At 47.9% G+C, this 16,590-nt stretch overlaps 1 protein-coding gene across 1 annotated transcript; it reads left to right on the top strand.

The window, feature by feature from the left end:
- The first annotated feature begins 299 nt into the window (after window positions 1–299).
- LOC145341582 (claudin-16-like) lies at window positions 300–14,617 on the top strand. The gene is made up of 5 exons (XM_080186556.1): window positions 300–531; window positions 6,690–6,792; window positions 9,602–9,766; window positions 13,235–13,426; window positions 14,444–14,617. Exons 1-5 carry the CDS (start codon window positions 418–420, stop codon window positions 14,527–14,529), a joined length of 660 nt encoding a protein of 219 aa, XP_080042682.1. The 5' UTR covers window positions 300–417; the 3' UTR covers window positions 14,530–14,617.
- The last annotated feature ends 1,973 nt before the right edge of the window (window positions 14,618–16,590 follow it).

Here is a 16,590-nt window from a genome sequence, read left to right as displayed (position 1 = left end):
TATATTATGTTTATATTACAACATTCTTGATTTTTGTCTCTGACGAGTGTCCCTGTCCCCCAGGTGCCGCTCGTATCCTTTATTTATCAAGGCTCCAACATTCCGGTTTGTGAAATAATTCACTAACCTCGACCTTTCCCGTCATCCCAGTTTCCCTCCCGTTGTCCTATACAATGTCCTTGAATTCCTCACCAACTTCTTAAAACAACAACAACATGGTGTGATTTGTATTAATGGGGCAGCTCGATTGGCCAGAGTCTCGGACCACATGATGCTGTTGGCTGGTGGCCGGGTGATAGTTTGGGCAGAGTCAGTTGGTCCACGGGGTCTGCAGTGAGTCTGACAGACTCAGCGAGCCCTCGGAGGGGACCAGTTCGACCTGTGCGTCCTGCTCACACCTCCGTGGCCCAGGCTGTGATGAGGGAGGTTCTCCAGTTTGTAGCTTTCTTTATCTCTCTGGTGTCCGCGGCCTTCCTCGTTGTGGCCACATGGACACACTGCTGGATGGTGAATGCTGACGACAGTTTAGAGGTGAGATTGGGCCCGGGAATGTGGAGGGAGGAAATCCAAGTCCAGACTTTTAAAACCCAAAATGTCGACCTTCTCTCTCTGGGCAACAGTGACGTATTTCCAATATTGATCAGAGATTTATTTTAGGTTTAAAAAAAGCCATCTTATTGGAACAGTTCCTCCTGAATCTTGCCAATGCTTTGGTTCAGACGGTGCAGGAATCTTGGTAACTCAATGCAAACTCTGATAGAGTTCTAGAATCTTCCATCAAGTTAAATCAGAATTGAAAGGTTTTTGTTTAGGAAGGAGACGGAGTGATATGAAAGCAAAGTGGACAGATGGAGATAAGATGCAGATCAGTCACGGTCCCATTGAACGGGATTGAGGTGCTGAGTCCTGCTCTCCCTGTTTGTTGGGGGATACAATTGCCTCTTCTCATTCCTGCGTTCCTGCAATGGGATAACTGCAGCTCGCTGGCTGTGGGATAGTCAAGGAGGAGTCAGTTCAGTGAAACCAGGATTGGATTTCCCAATTTAACAGCAGACAGTGAACGTTCGATCCAGGGCCAGAGCTATTGGTGAGGTGATCCGATCATTCTCTGATTGGATCATTCCATGATCAGATCAGTCCCTGATTGGATGATTCTCTAGATCTTTCTCTGACCAGATTCTCCCCCCCCCCCCCCCCCCCCCACCCCGGTCAGAGATCTGCCCAATTGACTCATTCACTCATCTCATTGGTCACTGACCGAGTGTTTTTTCCAGCCAAACACTTTTGTATAAAATGATTCCGCTTCTTGTCATTAAAACATCGTGTTCCCTATTCCGGACAGTCCCGATTCCCCACATTCCCAACAATCCCACTTTCCCCAGTCCCAACAATCCCGCTTTTCCCATTCCTGACCATCCCAATTCCCCTATTCCAGACAATCTCACTTCCTCCATTCCTGGCAATCCCACTTTTCCCATTTCCGACAATCCCGCTTTCTGCATTCCTGACAATCCTGCTTCCCCCATTCCTGACAATCCTGCTTCCCCCATTCCTGACAATCCTGCTTTCCCCATTCCTGGCAATCCTGTTTTCGTCATTCCCGTAAATCCCACTTTCCCTATTCCTGACAATCCCACTTTCTGCATTCCCAACGATCCCGTTTCCCCCATTCGCGACAATCACGTTTTCTGCATTCCTGACAATCCCGCTTCCCCCATTCCCGACAATCCCACTTTCTCCAATCTGTTAATTCCTGCTTTTCCCTTGTCCTCCGCGGTATTTGCATTCCGCTATTTGTCTGCGACTGTCCTGAACTTTCAACCTGAAATGTCTCTGAGCTGAATGTCTCTCCTGCTCTGTTCTGCATTGTACTCTCCAACAATCTCTGTGTTTCCACATGTCTGATTTTCTTTAGAATAATTTTCTCCTCTCTTTGGAGACTTGTTCTCACTGTCAGATCTCTTGCACCAAAGACAATTCTAACTTTATTGCGATCATCTTTTATTTGTCCAGTTTCACAGGATTCTGTGAGCTGTGTCACCGCAGTCACATACTGATCCATTCACAGTTTTACACCATGATCTCTAATGTTGAACACATACTGTTCATAAGTTACACTCACTTGGGGTTGGAAGCATGCCTTCAAGGCTTTCAAAATTCCTGCACTCTGTTTTTTTCCTGTTCCTTGGGTGGATTTAGGGTGGAATATAATTTGTCGCAGTCACTCCCCAGTGAAGTTCAAATGGTTGCGACTTTTATTGGCTCGAGCTTGTTAGTTAAATGTGGTAGTTTTACCAGTACATAAACACCAGTTCAGCCTCATATCGTCTTTCATTTCGACAGGAGCTCGAAGTGACAAATTTACAGCCATTTTTGTCTCTCCCAATATTTTACTTTAATCTTTTGCTTTGTGTTAGCTTTTCCTTGGAGAATTGCAGTGTTCCTCTTCCTGGCTTCCCTTCCAGCTTTTAAAGCTCAATCTCAGCTCCACTCTTAACCTCATGTTACCCGTTTAATGATGACACTATTTCTGGTGTTGTGTTTTACTGTGGCTGTTTACAGACATTCCCACAGGACATGATTATAGGAGGCCAGGTAGGATACTTAACATTTCAACCCCAAACTGCAATAATCATACAGGTAAAACAAAATACTGCGGATGCTGGAATCTGAAACAAAAACTGAAAAAGGCTGGAAAATCTCAACAGCTTTGACAGTGTCAGTGGGAAGAGAATAGAACCAACACAGGGTCATCCAGACTTGAAACTTTGGCTCTATTCTCTCACCATAGATGCTGTCAGACCCGCTGAGATTTTCCAGTATTTTTGTTTAAGCTTATAAAGCTTCGTATGATACTGATGTGTTAGAATAAGTTGCTCACTTATTCTGAAAATGTGTACAGTATTTAAGGCAATGATTAACTTCATTTGATACACATTAACTTGAGTCATTTCAGCCTGATTGGGGATATTACCCCCCCACCCAGAGAATCAGAAGGATGTGAGGATCCCCTTCTTTCAAACTCAATTCTAGCAGCTTACTGGTGATTGGCTGTGACATTATCACTGGGCTTGGATGCTGATGAGAACTTACATCAAAGTCAATGCACAGAAAGAGTCAAATAGTGTGCGCTGTTCACCCTCATATCCCAGTGCAGTGCTAGAATTTCCCACTGATTCACTTAAATCTGGATTGAAAAGTTTTTGTTAAGTAAGGAGATGAAGGCAGGGGTGGCACTGTGGCACAGTGGTTAGCACTGCTGCCTCACAGCGCCTCAATTCCAGCTGTGGGTCACTGTCTGTGTGGAGTTTGCATGTTCTCCCCGTGTCTGCGTGGGTTTCCTCCGGGTGCTCCGGTTTCGCCCCCACAGCCCGAGAGACGTGCTGGTTAGGTTGATTGGCTGTGCTAAATTCTCCCTCAGTGTCAGGGGGATTAGCAGGGTAAATATCTGGAGTCACAGAGATAGGACCTGGGTGGGATTGTCAGTTGCAAAGGTTGAATGGACCACGATCAGTTCAGGAGTGGGATGTTATCTGGTTGGCCACTGGAGTGGGAGTCAGCAGGAATCATCCCTGCACTGGATCGGAGGCAGGAGTGTGCCCGAGTGAGGGCCGCATTGTCCAATAACAGCCCACCATGAAGTTTAAAGGCACATTCAATATTAGACCCACATCCCATCAGCCACTCAGGATAGATCATAGAACATTCCAGCGCAGTACAGGCCCTTCGGCCCTCGATGTTGCGCCGACCAGTGGAACCAATCTAATGACCCTCTAACCTAAACTATTCCAATGTTATCCATATGCCTATCCACTGACCATTTGAATGCCCTTAAAGTCGGCGAGTCCACAACTGCTGCAGGCAGGGCATTCCACGCCCTTACTACCCTCTGAGTAAAGAACCTACCTCTGACATCCATCCTATAATTATCACCCCTCAATTTAAAGCTATGTCCCCTTGTGTTAGCCATCACCATCCGAGGAAAAAGGCTCTCACTGTCCACCCTATCTAACCCTCTGATCATCTTGCCTCAATTAGGTCACCTCTTAACCTTCTTCTCTCTAATGAAAACAACCTCAAGTCCCTCAGCCTTTCCTCATAAGACCTTCCCACCATATCAGGCAACATCCTGGTAAACCTCCTCTGCACCCTTTCCAATGCCTCCACATCTTTCTTATAATGCGGTGACCAGAACTGTACGCAATACTCCAAGTGCGGCCGCACCAGAGTTTTGTACAGTTGCAACATGACCTCACGGCTCCGAAATTCAATCCCTCTACCAATAAAAGCTAACACACCGTACGCCTTCTTAACAACCTTATCAACCTGGGTGCCAACTTTCAGGGAGCGATGCACACAGACCCCGAGATCCCTCTCGGGATATATTCGCTGGAATTCAGACTGGACTCTCCTCCTGCCCAGCCTGAATTCTAGCGAATGTAATCCCATATCCTCCTGTTACATCACTGATCACAGCATTCCCAATGACTCCCGCTCTGGAACACCATTCTCCATATGGTTGATAGATTTATCCATGGCTTCCTGAGGGATAAACATGATCAGAGAGTCAGAGCGGGATTCCTGATTGAGGTGGTGACAGCCAGGCAGCCCCCACCTGGCAGAGGAGACCCTGGGCAGAGGTGGCAGCTGGGGGCAGTGGGTATAACCGGTGTGCCTGGATCCAGTGCTGGTAAAGACTCAGTGTGTTTCTATGCTTGGCCTGGGTGAGTAATGATTGTGTCCAGTGTGGGCACTGGGGAAAGGTGCCCGTCCGTTCAGCATGTGGTTTCGGGGAGTTTCAGATCACAAATCTGCTCACACATCCCTAAAGTGACAGAGATGAGCCGGAAGCCCTGCGTCCATCAAAGGGTCAGATGTCCAGAGGGCTGGGAAGGCTGTCCATCCTTTCGGGGGGTGGTTGGAGTTGGGGGAAGGGTGATGTGGTACTGGCGTGAGGAATTCAGTATCCAACACTCAGAGCCACAGCTAATGGGAGAGAGCGGCAACTGGTTCTGGAGTGCCAGTCCCCTGTCCCGAATGCAGCAGCTCCCTGTGCCACGCACTAAGTATGCACATCACGAGCGACACTCTGCCCATGAAATGGTTAATTGAGTGTAATACAGATGAATGTTGAGCCTCAGAGAGTTTGGTTATATTCAGAATGCATTAATCAGGCAGAGTGGGTTTTATATTCCGAGTGTCAAAATATCCTGCTCACTCATTCTGCAAACTGCAGTGTAATTCAAGGCAATGATTAACTTCATTTCACACACATTAACTTTCCTCATTTCACCCCACTGGGGAAACTCACAGGTTTGGTGAACTCACGTTTTTCAGTCACTGTTAGATCCGCATCCCTTCAGCCACTCAGGACAGCTCCGACTCTCTGATCTTGTCCGAACCTCAGGAAGCCACGGATAAATATATTATCCATATGGGGAACGGAGTTCTAGAGGGGGTGACAATGGGAACGTTTCCAGAGCAGACACTGTTACAAAGGGTAACCTATTGAAACAATAACAATTCTTATCAGACTGGTCAGCATTCGGGATTCTACACCCAGACATGATTGGGATCAGATCAGAAATTGTAAGGAATAAAGTGAAGTTAGACTAGACTCTAATTGTTTTTGATTTTGGTATTAGGGTAAGAATAAGATGTTTCACTCCAGGTCAGATCCTGTTGACACACTAGGAACCTTCTGTTAAAACAAATTTTATTTAACAATACAGTTTAACTATAACAAAGAGTATTAGCAAAATTTTACCAATTGATATATGTACATGACAAGCTACTATTCTTAATTGCTAGATTATCACCATTCGTTCCAATTTAAGCAATATTCCTCATAGACATAAACTCCTCTTTCAAATCAGTTAGCAAAGAGCAGACTTACATGCTGGTACGCTTGTTGCTAGGCTTCAAGCCTCCACAATACCTCTGGAGAGAGATATCTATTTTCTGGCAGGTCCCAAATTACACTCTCCAGACAGAGAGAGAGAGAGAGAGAGCTCCTACTCCTTGCAGACCCAAGCAGAAAACTGCCTGCTTGTCACTGTAAGTGTAATGCCACTCATTGGCACATGCCTCGGCCTCTGTGAATCAACTTAATCAAACCCTACTCTGAAATCCCAAGAGGCACCAAAATGGAGAGTATTCCATCACACTTCAGACTTATCCCTTGGAGATGGCGGACAGGCTTTAGGGAGTTAGGAGGTGAGTTAGTTACTGTTGGGTTCCCAACTTCTAAAGCCACAGTATTTATATGGATAGTCCAGTTCAGTTTCTGGTCAATGGTAACTGCAGAATATTGATAGTAGGGAGTCAGCATAGTTATGTCATTGAATGTCGAGGGGGAAATTGTTAGATTCTCTCTTGTTGGAGACAGTCATTGCCTGGTGTTTGTGTGGTACAAACATTCCTGCCACTTGTCAGCCCAAGTCTAGATATTGTCTGGATCTTGCTGCATTTGGACATGGATTTCTGTGACATTATTCAGAAACAATTGGTGAAATGCTGGCCAATATTAGAAACCCGGTTCCAGAGGCTACAAATCTTGTGGCTTTGTAAAGGTGGAAAGGCCAATATTCTCCAGGTCTGATAACCAACGTCACCTTTGGACGGATTAGTTCCTCCTGGATTCATTTATTTTTCAGCTCTGACTATCTGTTTGTGATATTTTTGCTCAGGTGAGTCAGAAGTGTCGTGGTCTCTGGTGGGAATGTGTCACAAGTACAGTTGATGGGATTCGAACATGCGATGACTATGATTCAATTCTATCCGACCTTCCCTGTGAGTATCGTCTGGACTGCTGTTGTGCCTTAGTTCTGTGATACGTTCAATAAATTCAATTTTTGTCAGTTTCCATCAGATAACACATTCTAGTCACCCAGACAGTGTAACTCCAACCCTAACCCACAGACTGAGAATGGTCTGAGCGCCTGAACCAAACTCGACGGTCGTCAGTGGTGGTGGAGGCGAACTCGCTGGGGTCTTTTAAGAGGCTTCTGGATGAGTGTATGGGATTTAATGGGATTGAGGGTATAGATAGGCCTGGTAGGTTGGGATATGATTGGCGCAACTTGTGGGCCGAAGGGCCTGATTGTGCTGTAGTTTTCTATGTTCTATGTCCTATTCAGACAGGAAGTGAGCTTGGATTTCAGTCAGGCCAAGTACTCACGCCGACACATTTCCACAAGTAAACCGAGCGAGTTGTGTATTTCCTTGGCTTTGGCCTTTGGATCCTGAGGTGGGGGGAGGGGAGGAGAGGAAGTTCTCCCAGAAATGAAGTTGAGCGCAAGATCCCGCTCACTGTAAACCCACCGCTCCACACTCCCATCCAAACAATCTCAAACCTATTGGCCAATAAATTGTGGCTCTCCTACACCTAAGGAGATGTGAAGAAAGCTTGGTCAAAGAGGTGGATTTAAGGAAGGTGTTTAGCGAGAGGATTCCAAAGCTGAGGGACCAGGAATCTGAAGGCATGGCCAACACAGACTGAACTTTTAAAATTGGGGATAATTAAGAGGCCGGAATTGGAGAAGTGCAGAGATCCTGGAGGGCGGTAGGACTGATGGAGGTTACAGAGATGGAGAGCGCTGGGACTGTTGTCATATTACATGTTTCATGTAGCCTGTGGTCATACTACATGCTTCATGTCACCCCATTATCTCTCTGTTTTGTTGCGGCTTCCCTGGGCCAAGTGTTTTTCAAAGGGAATATTGTGCAATGTCCAACAGAGCGGAGCCACTTTTCCAGCTCACACTCTGTCACCCGGCAACAGCCACCAAATGGATCCAAAAAGTGAAAGGTCCCTTTCATTCCAGCTCTGCCTCACTAATGTGTGATTATAGGTGCACCAGAGGGTTTCCCAGAATAACAGACACCGCGAGTGGGGATCCACGATTCCCAGGATTCGGGTTTTCCCTTTAAGCCGTTAACAGGATGTTACATCATAAGAAACAGGAGCAGGAGTTGGCCATTCAGCCCGTCGAGCCTGCTCTGCCATTCAATGGGGTCACAGCCAACACTAATGTGGCCCAAACTCCACATTGCTGCCTATTGCCCCAAACCCTTGACCCTCTTATCAATAAAAATCCGTCTAACTCAATGTCCCAACATTCCCTCTCTCTGGTCCAGAGAATCCCAGAGGTTACTGACTCTCTGAGGAGTGAAATTCCCCCTCATTCCCATCTAGAAATTGTGCCCAGAGTTCTAGCTCCCCCCACAAGAGGAAACCCCCACCTCACCCCCAGCCTTTACCCTGACAAGTCACCCCAGAATGTTAGGTTTCAACAAGTTCAGGAAATCTCTGCTGGCCCCGAACTCCCCGTCACCAACTGCTTTGGTGATTTTGAACAAACTGATTTGATAGGTCAGTGCGGAGAAATGATTCCCACTAACTGCGATCCAATCATCAAAATGGAAATCTTAAAATTCCAGCAAGGCCTTTCAGCCAAACAGGTGACACCTAAAAGCTGGAACGGGTTGGTTTATTTTGATAAGGATAGTCACGGATACGGGGTTCACAGGGTGTGGGCATCATTGGCCAGCCCTATTGCCCATGCGGAGCTCCAGGTGAGCTGCTGATTTGATGTCCTGTGGTTGGTAAATAGAGATGAAATATAATCCAACCACAATCTAATTGAATAGTGGAACAGGTTGGAAGGGCTGAATGGCCTCCTGTTTTTGAATTGAAAATTATAAAGATTTCACAAAACTCCTTTCAGTTAATAGACAAACTGACAGACAGATAGAAAGATAGACAGGTAGAGAGATAGAGAGATAGGTAGCTACATAGATAGAAAGATAGATAGCGAGATAGACAGACAGATAGAGAGATAGATAGATAGATAGATAGAATCATAGATAGATAGACAGACGGATAGATAGATAGACAGACAGAGAGATAGATAGATAGAATCATAGACAGATAGATAGATAGATAGGCAGACAGAGAGATAGATAGATAGAATCATAGACAGATAGATAGATAGATAGGTAGACAGAGAGATAGATAGATAGATAGAATCATGGACAGATAGATAGAATCATAGATAGATAGATAGACAGACGGATAGATAGATAGATAGAATCATAGATTCATAGATAAATAGATAGATAGGCAGATAGATAGATTAATAGATAGATAGATAGATAGACAGATAGACAGACAGATATAGATATTCAGAGAGACAGGCAGACAGAGACAGGGAAAGGGGCAGACCCTGGGGTGGTCTGCATTGGTCTGGGCTGTTTTCACAGTATTTGTGATGAGCTGGTTCCCCTCACTTTCACCCCAGGATGTCTGGCTCTGATATCACACAGGCCAAGTTACAAAGTGAATATTGATGCTGGCTGCTAGAACTTTCCATTGGCTGTGACGGAGAGAGAGTTGGACAGACCGTAAATCAGGGAATTGACTGAGCCTTCCGATTTTGTATTCCCGGTTCCAGATTAAATATCTGCCCAACACCATCACATTCCAGAGCAAATACTCCCAGCTCCCAGAGCAGCCCAACCAAATGGATTTATTCTGCAGGATAATTGTGATAAGGAACAAGGGGTGAAAGGTGAACCCGGTTTGTTTTTGTTCTGACAGTGAAGTTGGTGATGACTCGGGCACTGATGATTACTGCCGATATCCTGGCTGGATTTTCCTTCATCATCCTTATCCTCGGCCTGGACTGCATCAAGTTCCAGAGAGACAATCCAGACATGAAACTGAGGATGTGTTTTGTGGCGGGGATTACGTTGCTGATTGGAGGTAACTATCCGGCCCCTTACAGACCTGGAGACAATAAGCTTCCAATCCTATCCTCCAATCACCATCGTGGAACGTCCCAGTTGCTTCACAACCAAGAAACTTCTCTCAAATTCTAATCACTAATGTTCTGGGAGAGATCAGTTTGCTGAGAGCTGTTCTCACGGACCCCAGTGTGATAACGATCAGATAACCTCCCTCAGTGATGCTGATTGTGGGATTAATTTTGGATCCAGGTACACGATGGAGAACAGTAACTCGGCATCTTCCACACGAGAGGACAGAGGGGCCTCAGATTAGCATCTCCAATGACAGTGCTGTAACAGAGCAGCACTCCATCGGTGCCGCGCTCCCTCGGTGCCGCGCTCCCTCGGTGCCGCTCTCCCTCGGTGCCGCACTCCCTCGGTGCCGCACTCCCTCGGTGCCGCTCTCCCTCGGTGCCGCGCTCCCTCGGTGCCGCTCTCCCTCGGTGCCGCTCTCCCTCGGTGCCGCTCTCCCTCGGTGCCGCTCTCCCTCGGTGCCGCTCTCCCTCGGTGCCGCTCTCCCTCGGTGCCGCGCTCCCTCGGTGCCGCTCTCCCTCGGTGCCGCTCTCCCTCAATGCCGCTCTCCCTCGGTGCCGCTCTCCCTCGGTGGCGCTCTCCCTCAATGCCGCTCTCCCTCCAAGCCGATCTCCCTCGGTGCCGCTCTCATAGAATCACAGTCATAGATATTTACAGCATGGAAACAGGCCCTTCGGCCCAACTTGTCCATGCCGCCCTTTTTTTAAACCCCTAAGCTAATCCCAATTGCCCGCATTGGCCCATATCCCTCTATACCCATCGTACCCATGCATTTCAAAAGACAAAATCAAACCAACGTTACTACTGCCTCTGGCAGCTTGTTCCAGACACTCATCACCCTCCATGTGAAAAACTGCCCCTCTGGACACTTTTGTATCTCTCACCTCTCACCTTAAACCAATGCCCTCTAGTTTTAGACTCCCCTACCTTTGGGAAAAGATATTGACTATCTCGCTGATCTGTGCCCCTCATTAGTTTATAGCCTTCTATAAGATCACCCCTCAGCCTCCTACGCTCCAGAGACAAAAGTCCCAGTCTATCCAGCCTCTCCTTATAACTCAATCCATCAAGTCCCGGTAGCATCCTAGTAAATCTTTTCTGCACTCTTTCTAGTTTAATAATATCCTTTCTATAATAGAGTGACCAGAATTGCACACAGTATTCCAAGTGTGGCCTTACCAATGTCTTGTACAACTTCAACAAGACGTCCCAACTCCTGTATTCAATGTTCTGACCGATGAAACCAAGCATGCCGAATGCCTTCTTCACCACTCTGTCCACCTGGGACTCCACTTTCAAGGAGCTGTGAACATGTACCTCTAGATCTCTTTATTCTGTAACTGTCCCTCAGTGCCGCACTCCCTCAGTGCCGCTGACCCTCAGTGCCGCTGACCCTCAGGGCCGCACTCCCTCAGTGCCGCTGTCCCTCAGTGCCGCTGACCCTCAGGGCCGCACTCCCTCAGTGCCGCTGACCCTCAGTGCCGTGTCCCTCAGTGCCACACTCCCTCAGTGCCGCTGACCCTCAGTGCCGTGTCCCTCAGTGCCGCTGACCCTCAGTGCCGTGTCCCTCAGTGCTGCACTCCCTCAGGGCCGCACTCCCTCAGTGCCGCTGTCCCTCAGTGCCGCTGACCCTCAGTGCTGCACTCCCTCAGTGCCGCTGTCCCTCAATGCCACACTCCCTCAGTGCCGCTGTCCCTCAATGCCACACTCCCTCAGTGCCGCACTCCCTCAGTGCCGTGCCGCTGTCCCTCAGTGCTGCTGACCCTCAGTGCCACACTCCCTCAGTGCCGCTGTCCCTCAGTGCTGCTGACCCTCAATGCCACACTCCCTCAGTGCTGCTGTCCCTCAGTGCCGCTGACCCTCAGTGCCGTGTCCCTCAGTGCCGCACTCCCTCAGTGCCGTGTCCCTCAGTGCCGCACTCCCTCAGTGCCGTGTCCCTCAGTGCCGTGTCCCTCAGTGCCGCTGACCCTCAGTGCCGCACTCCCTCAGTGCCGTGTCCCTCAGTGCCGTGTCCCTCAGTGCCACACTCCCTCAGTGCTGTACTCAAGTCTGAAACTAGGAAGCTTGGATTGTGAATCCAGTAAGGAGAAAGCTAGCACGAGGGGGCATGGCTTTAAATTAAGGGGGGGTAGCTACAGGACGGATGTCAGGGGTAGGTTCTTTACCCAGCGGGTGGTGAGGGATTGGAATGCCCTGCCTGCTGCAGTTGTAAATGCGTCTAGTTTGGGGGCGTTTAAGAGATCTCTGGATAGGTTTATGGACGAAAAGGGATTGGTATAGGCTAGTGGGTCATTGTTTTTGTAACTGGTCGGCGCAACATCGTGGGCCGAAGGGCCTGTTCTGCGCTGTAATGTTCTATGTTCTATGTTCTATGTTCTATGTAACTCTGCCCTCAGGTGTTGAACCAGGAACACTTGTGCATCAGTCAGTCTCATAGCTCAAAGGATGGTGCGATTCGAAAGAAATTATAATCCTCAGAGTTATCAGATCTTCACACAGAGAGTGTTGGGTGTGTGGAATGAGCTGCCGGATAAAGTGGTAAACGTGGAGTCACTTTTAACATTTAAGGAAAACTTGGACAGGTTCATGGATGAGAGGGGTGTGGAGGGATATGGTCCAAGTGCAGGTCAGTGGGACTAGGCAAAAAATGGTTCAGTACAGACAAGAAGGGCCAAAGGGCCTGTTCCTGTGTTTTAATGCACTCGTCTGACATACGGATGACATGACCTGCCCACCGGGTCTGCATTCTCATCAGCAGTGTGTGGACTGATGGTAGACTTGCTCTAGAGAGAACTTCAGTGTCTGGCTCTTTGTCTTGCCATCGGATGTGTAATATTCTGCGAAGACAAGTCATGTGGAAATGATTGAGCTGTCTTGCATGCCTTCGATACATTGTCCACATTTCACAGGCATACAGGAGGGTAGTGAGTACCACGGCGCTGTAGACCTTCAGTTATGTTGCTGGGCTGATTCCTCGACATTCCCATACAGTGGAGTGCAATCTACCAAAAGCAGAACTTGCCTTTGCTATTCTGCAGTTAACTTCTGCATCAATAGTCACTGTTCAGGAGAGAGCGCTGCCGAAATAAGTGAACTGGTCCACTGCATGTAGTTTCTGCCCGTTGATTGTGATTATGGATTCTGTGTACGGTGCATGAGGAGCAGGCAGGTGCATGACTTCGGTCTTTTCAATGTTGATGGTGAGTCCAAAGTTGTCACAAGCTTGGAAACTTGTCCGTACTGACTTGCATCTCTGGCTCTGAGCCAGCATACAGGGTGCAGTCATCAGCAAAGAAGAAATCTCTCAGAATAGTCTCTTTCACATTGGTAACAGCTTGAGGTCTCCGCAGGTTGAAGAGCTTCCCATCCACTCCAAACAGATAATAACTGGTTGCTGTATTGAACCTGACAGGGATCCCGGGGATGGCTGGTTCCGTCTTGTACGCTGTCGATGTGTATGTGGAGAGATCCACTCTGGTGATTCAGAATGTCTTCCTCGGTGTCCAGTATCAGTGGGGCTGGTCTTGCTGGCTGGCCATGGCTGGATCAATGGGCTGTTTCCTGTCGGGTGCTGTCCTTACCTGCTGCCTCTATCCTTTTAAAGGTAAGAAACTCTCCCTCGTCCTTGCACTCCGATATTACTCTGTTCTCTGGGGAACCTGTGGAGAACAAGTGTCTCCTCCTTCTGCCCATTCTCCACGAGCTATTTAGCTGTGGCAAAATGTAAGCTGGGCCCAGTATCATAGAACGATAACTCTAAGAGTCCCATGACCTTGTTTCAATAGATCTCACTTGATCCCGGTGAGAGACTCTCTCTTTGTTGTAGCTGAGGGGAGTTCCTACATTAGAGGTTTGACGTGTTCTGGACTCTAAACCAGAGGATGTCTCTTCAGGATGGCAGCTCACCACCACATTCTCCAGGGATGAGCGATAAACACTGGCCTTGTCCCATCAGCAAATGCTGTAAATCTCATTCGGACAAATAGTGAAACCAAATCCATTAAATTTGGTGATTTGGCAACAGTAAACCAGCTGCGTTGGTGTAAAAAGTCAAATGTCTCCCATTCTGGCAGGGGGTAAGATCCTTATCCCCAGTGTGGGCTGTTCCTCCCTCACTGCTTGGTCAACTCTCTACTGCAAACTACAATGTTTTGCTGATGCCATTTAGCGAGAGGGGGACTCCCCTCTCTGTGTCAAATCGCAGCAGCAGTGACGGCGCTGAGCTCAACTGCTGGAGCGAGGTCAGGAGAAGCTCAGTTTAATCAGCGGACATAACAGCAGGGGATGTGTCAGTACCAGGACCCCAGCTCAGTGAGGAGAGGGAGACTGAGAGAGGGAAGAATATCAGAGAAAAAGGCAATGACAGAGACAGACAGAGCAAAAGATGAGAGAGAAGGGAGAGGGGAGGCAGACACAAAGAGGGGGGAGATTTCTAGGGTATCTGCTGGTGAAACAGTGGAATAATAAAGACTTTGTAATGATTTCTCACGAGATGTGAATAAAATGTCTGATGTGTTGACACAAACTGGACTGGAAAATGTTGACTTCAAACTTCCCCGAATATCCCTGAGAATCAACTCAATAGAGAAACTTTTCACAATTGTCTTCATTCTATCCACAGACACAACTAGCAGAAGGAATCAGCCCCTGTATCAGACTGGCAGGAGTGAAATTGGAAAGATGTACGCCATTGATTCTCGGGTGTAGGAAACGGCAGGATTCTAAACCATCCACCCGAGGCCAGGGAGAGTCGGTGCAACAATGTGGAACATTTCACATCAGACCAGCACACACACACACACACACACAGGCCATTCAGCCCCCCGAGGCCTGTGCCAAGAGGTATCCCACACACCAACTTCCATTTGGGAATAAAGGAAAAACAGTCTGAAAGGAATTCCAACAAGGCTTTTTAATGATTTATTGTGAAAAGCCAAAATAATCTGCATCAGCATCAAACACTCCCAGGACAGGTACAGCACGGGGTTAGATACAGAGTAAAGCTCCCTCTACACTGTCCCCCATCAAACACTCCCAGGACAGGTACAGCACGGGGTTAGATACAGAGTAAAGCTCCCTCTACACTGTCCCCCATCAAACACTCCCAGGACAGGTACAGCACGGGGTTAGATACAGAGTAAAGCTCCCTCTACACTGTCCCCCCATCAAACACTCCCAGGACAGGTACAGCACAGGGTTAGATACAGAGTAAAGATCCCTCCACACTGTCCCCCATCAAACACTCCCAGGACAGGTACAGCACAGGGTTAGATACAGAGTAAAGCTCCCTCTACACTGTCCCCATCAAACACTCCCAGGACAGGTACAGCACGGGGTTAGATACAGAGTAAAGTTCTCTCTACACTGTCCCCCATCAAACACTCCCAGGACAGATGCAGCACAGGGTTAGATACAGCGTAAAGCTTCCTCTACACAGTCCCTATCAAACACTCCCAGGACAGGTACAGCACGGGGTTAGATACAGAGTAAAGCTCCCTCTACACTGTCCCCCAGCAAACACTCCCAGGACAGGTTCAGCACGGGGTTAGATACAGAGTAAAGCTCCTTCTACACTGTGCCCCATCAAACACTCCCAGGACAGGTACAGCACGGGGTTAGATACAGAGTAAAGCTCCCTCTACACTGTCCCCATCAAACACTCCCAGGACAGGTACAGCACAGGGTTAGATACAGAGTAAAGCTCCCTCTACACTGTCCCCATCAAACACTCCCAGGACAGGTACAGCACGGGGTTAGATACAGAGTAAAGCTCCCTCTACACTGTCCCCATCAAACACTGTAAAATGTCTGACAACACCAGGTTTTAGTCCAACCGATTTATTTGATAATAGACTCACAAGCTTTCGGGTTAGTCCCTTCGTTAGGTGAATGGAGAGTTCTGGCCTCAGACAGAGCATATAAAGCACAGACAGTTTAGAGATTACTGATTAGAATGCGAATCCTTACACCTAACCTGCTGTTCAAGACCTGAAGTGGCTGACATCAAACACCCCATCAAACACTCCCAGGACAGGTACAGCACAGGGTTAGATACAGAGTAAAGCTCCCTCTACACAGTCCCCCCATCAAACACTCCCAGGACAGGTACAGCACGGGGTTAGATACAGAGTAAAGCTCCCTCTACACTGTCCCCCCATCAAACACTCCCAGGACAGGTACAGCACGGGGTTAGATACAGAGTAAAGCTCCCTCTACACTGTCCCCCCATCAAACACTCCCAGGACAGGTACAGCACGGGGTTAGATACAGAGTAAAGCTCCCTCTACACTGTCCCCCAGCAAACACTCCCAGGACAGGTACAGCACGGGGTTAGATACAGAGTAAAGCTGATTAACTTATTTTAATTTGTGATAGGCAACAGTGTGATAAACGTGCATGAATCCTGGATAAAACAAGCTGATCTCTAAATGGTGAAAATGTAGAAACAGCGAAGGTTCAAAGAGGCTCATTTCAGATGATTGAAATGTCTCAGACAGGTCTAGAGAATAACCTTTATATTGGGAGGGTGTGGAGGGGAGGGGGGGGTCAGAGACCACGTCCTGGTTAGAGCGATCCTGCTGTTACTGTGAGTGAGAAAGTGAAGTTGTGATTGATAGAACTGACAGGGTGGACTGAGAGAATCTGATCAGGGTTACTATTGCAACAACACTTTGTATCATCAGTAGGGTAAAACCAATCTGCCTCACGATGGTCTAAACCCAGCTCAAGTTCCCTATTAGTGGGTGAAGGGCCTCAGCCCTCCAAGCC

Source organism: Carcharhinus amblyrhynchos, chromosome 3 (assembly GCF_965287045.1).
Source record: "Carcharhinus amblyrhynchos chromosome 3, sCarAmb.v2.hapA, whole genome shotgun sequence".
In the NCBI taxonomy this organism is placed as follows: domain Eukaryota; kingdom Metazoa; phylum Chordata; class Chondrichthyes; order Carcharhiniformes; family Carcharhinidae; genus Carcharhinus; species Carcharhinus amblyrhynchos.
The sequence above is the reverse complement of the archived record's forward strand: the minus strand, read 5'-3'. Positions and strand labels throughout refer to the sequence as shown.

What these genes read in the sequence shown, in the direction of transcription:
- LOC145341582 (XM_080186556.1), top strand. Translation starts at nt 418, where the DNA reads ATGAGGGAGGTTCTCCAGTTTGTAGCTTTCTTTATCTCTCTGGTGTCC. An exon ending in AATTCTATCCGACCTTCCCT is followed by an intron (nt 6,793 to 9,601) that starts GTGAGTATCGTC and finishes TTGTTCTGACAG; the next exon opens with TGAAGTTGGTGATGACTCGG. An exon ending in GATTACGTTGCTGATTGGAG is followed by an intron (nt 9,767 to 13,234) that starts GTAACTATCCGG and finishes TGAACCTGACAG; the next exon opens with GGATCCCGGGGATGGCTGGT.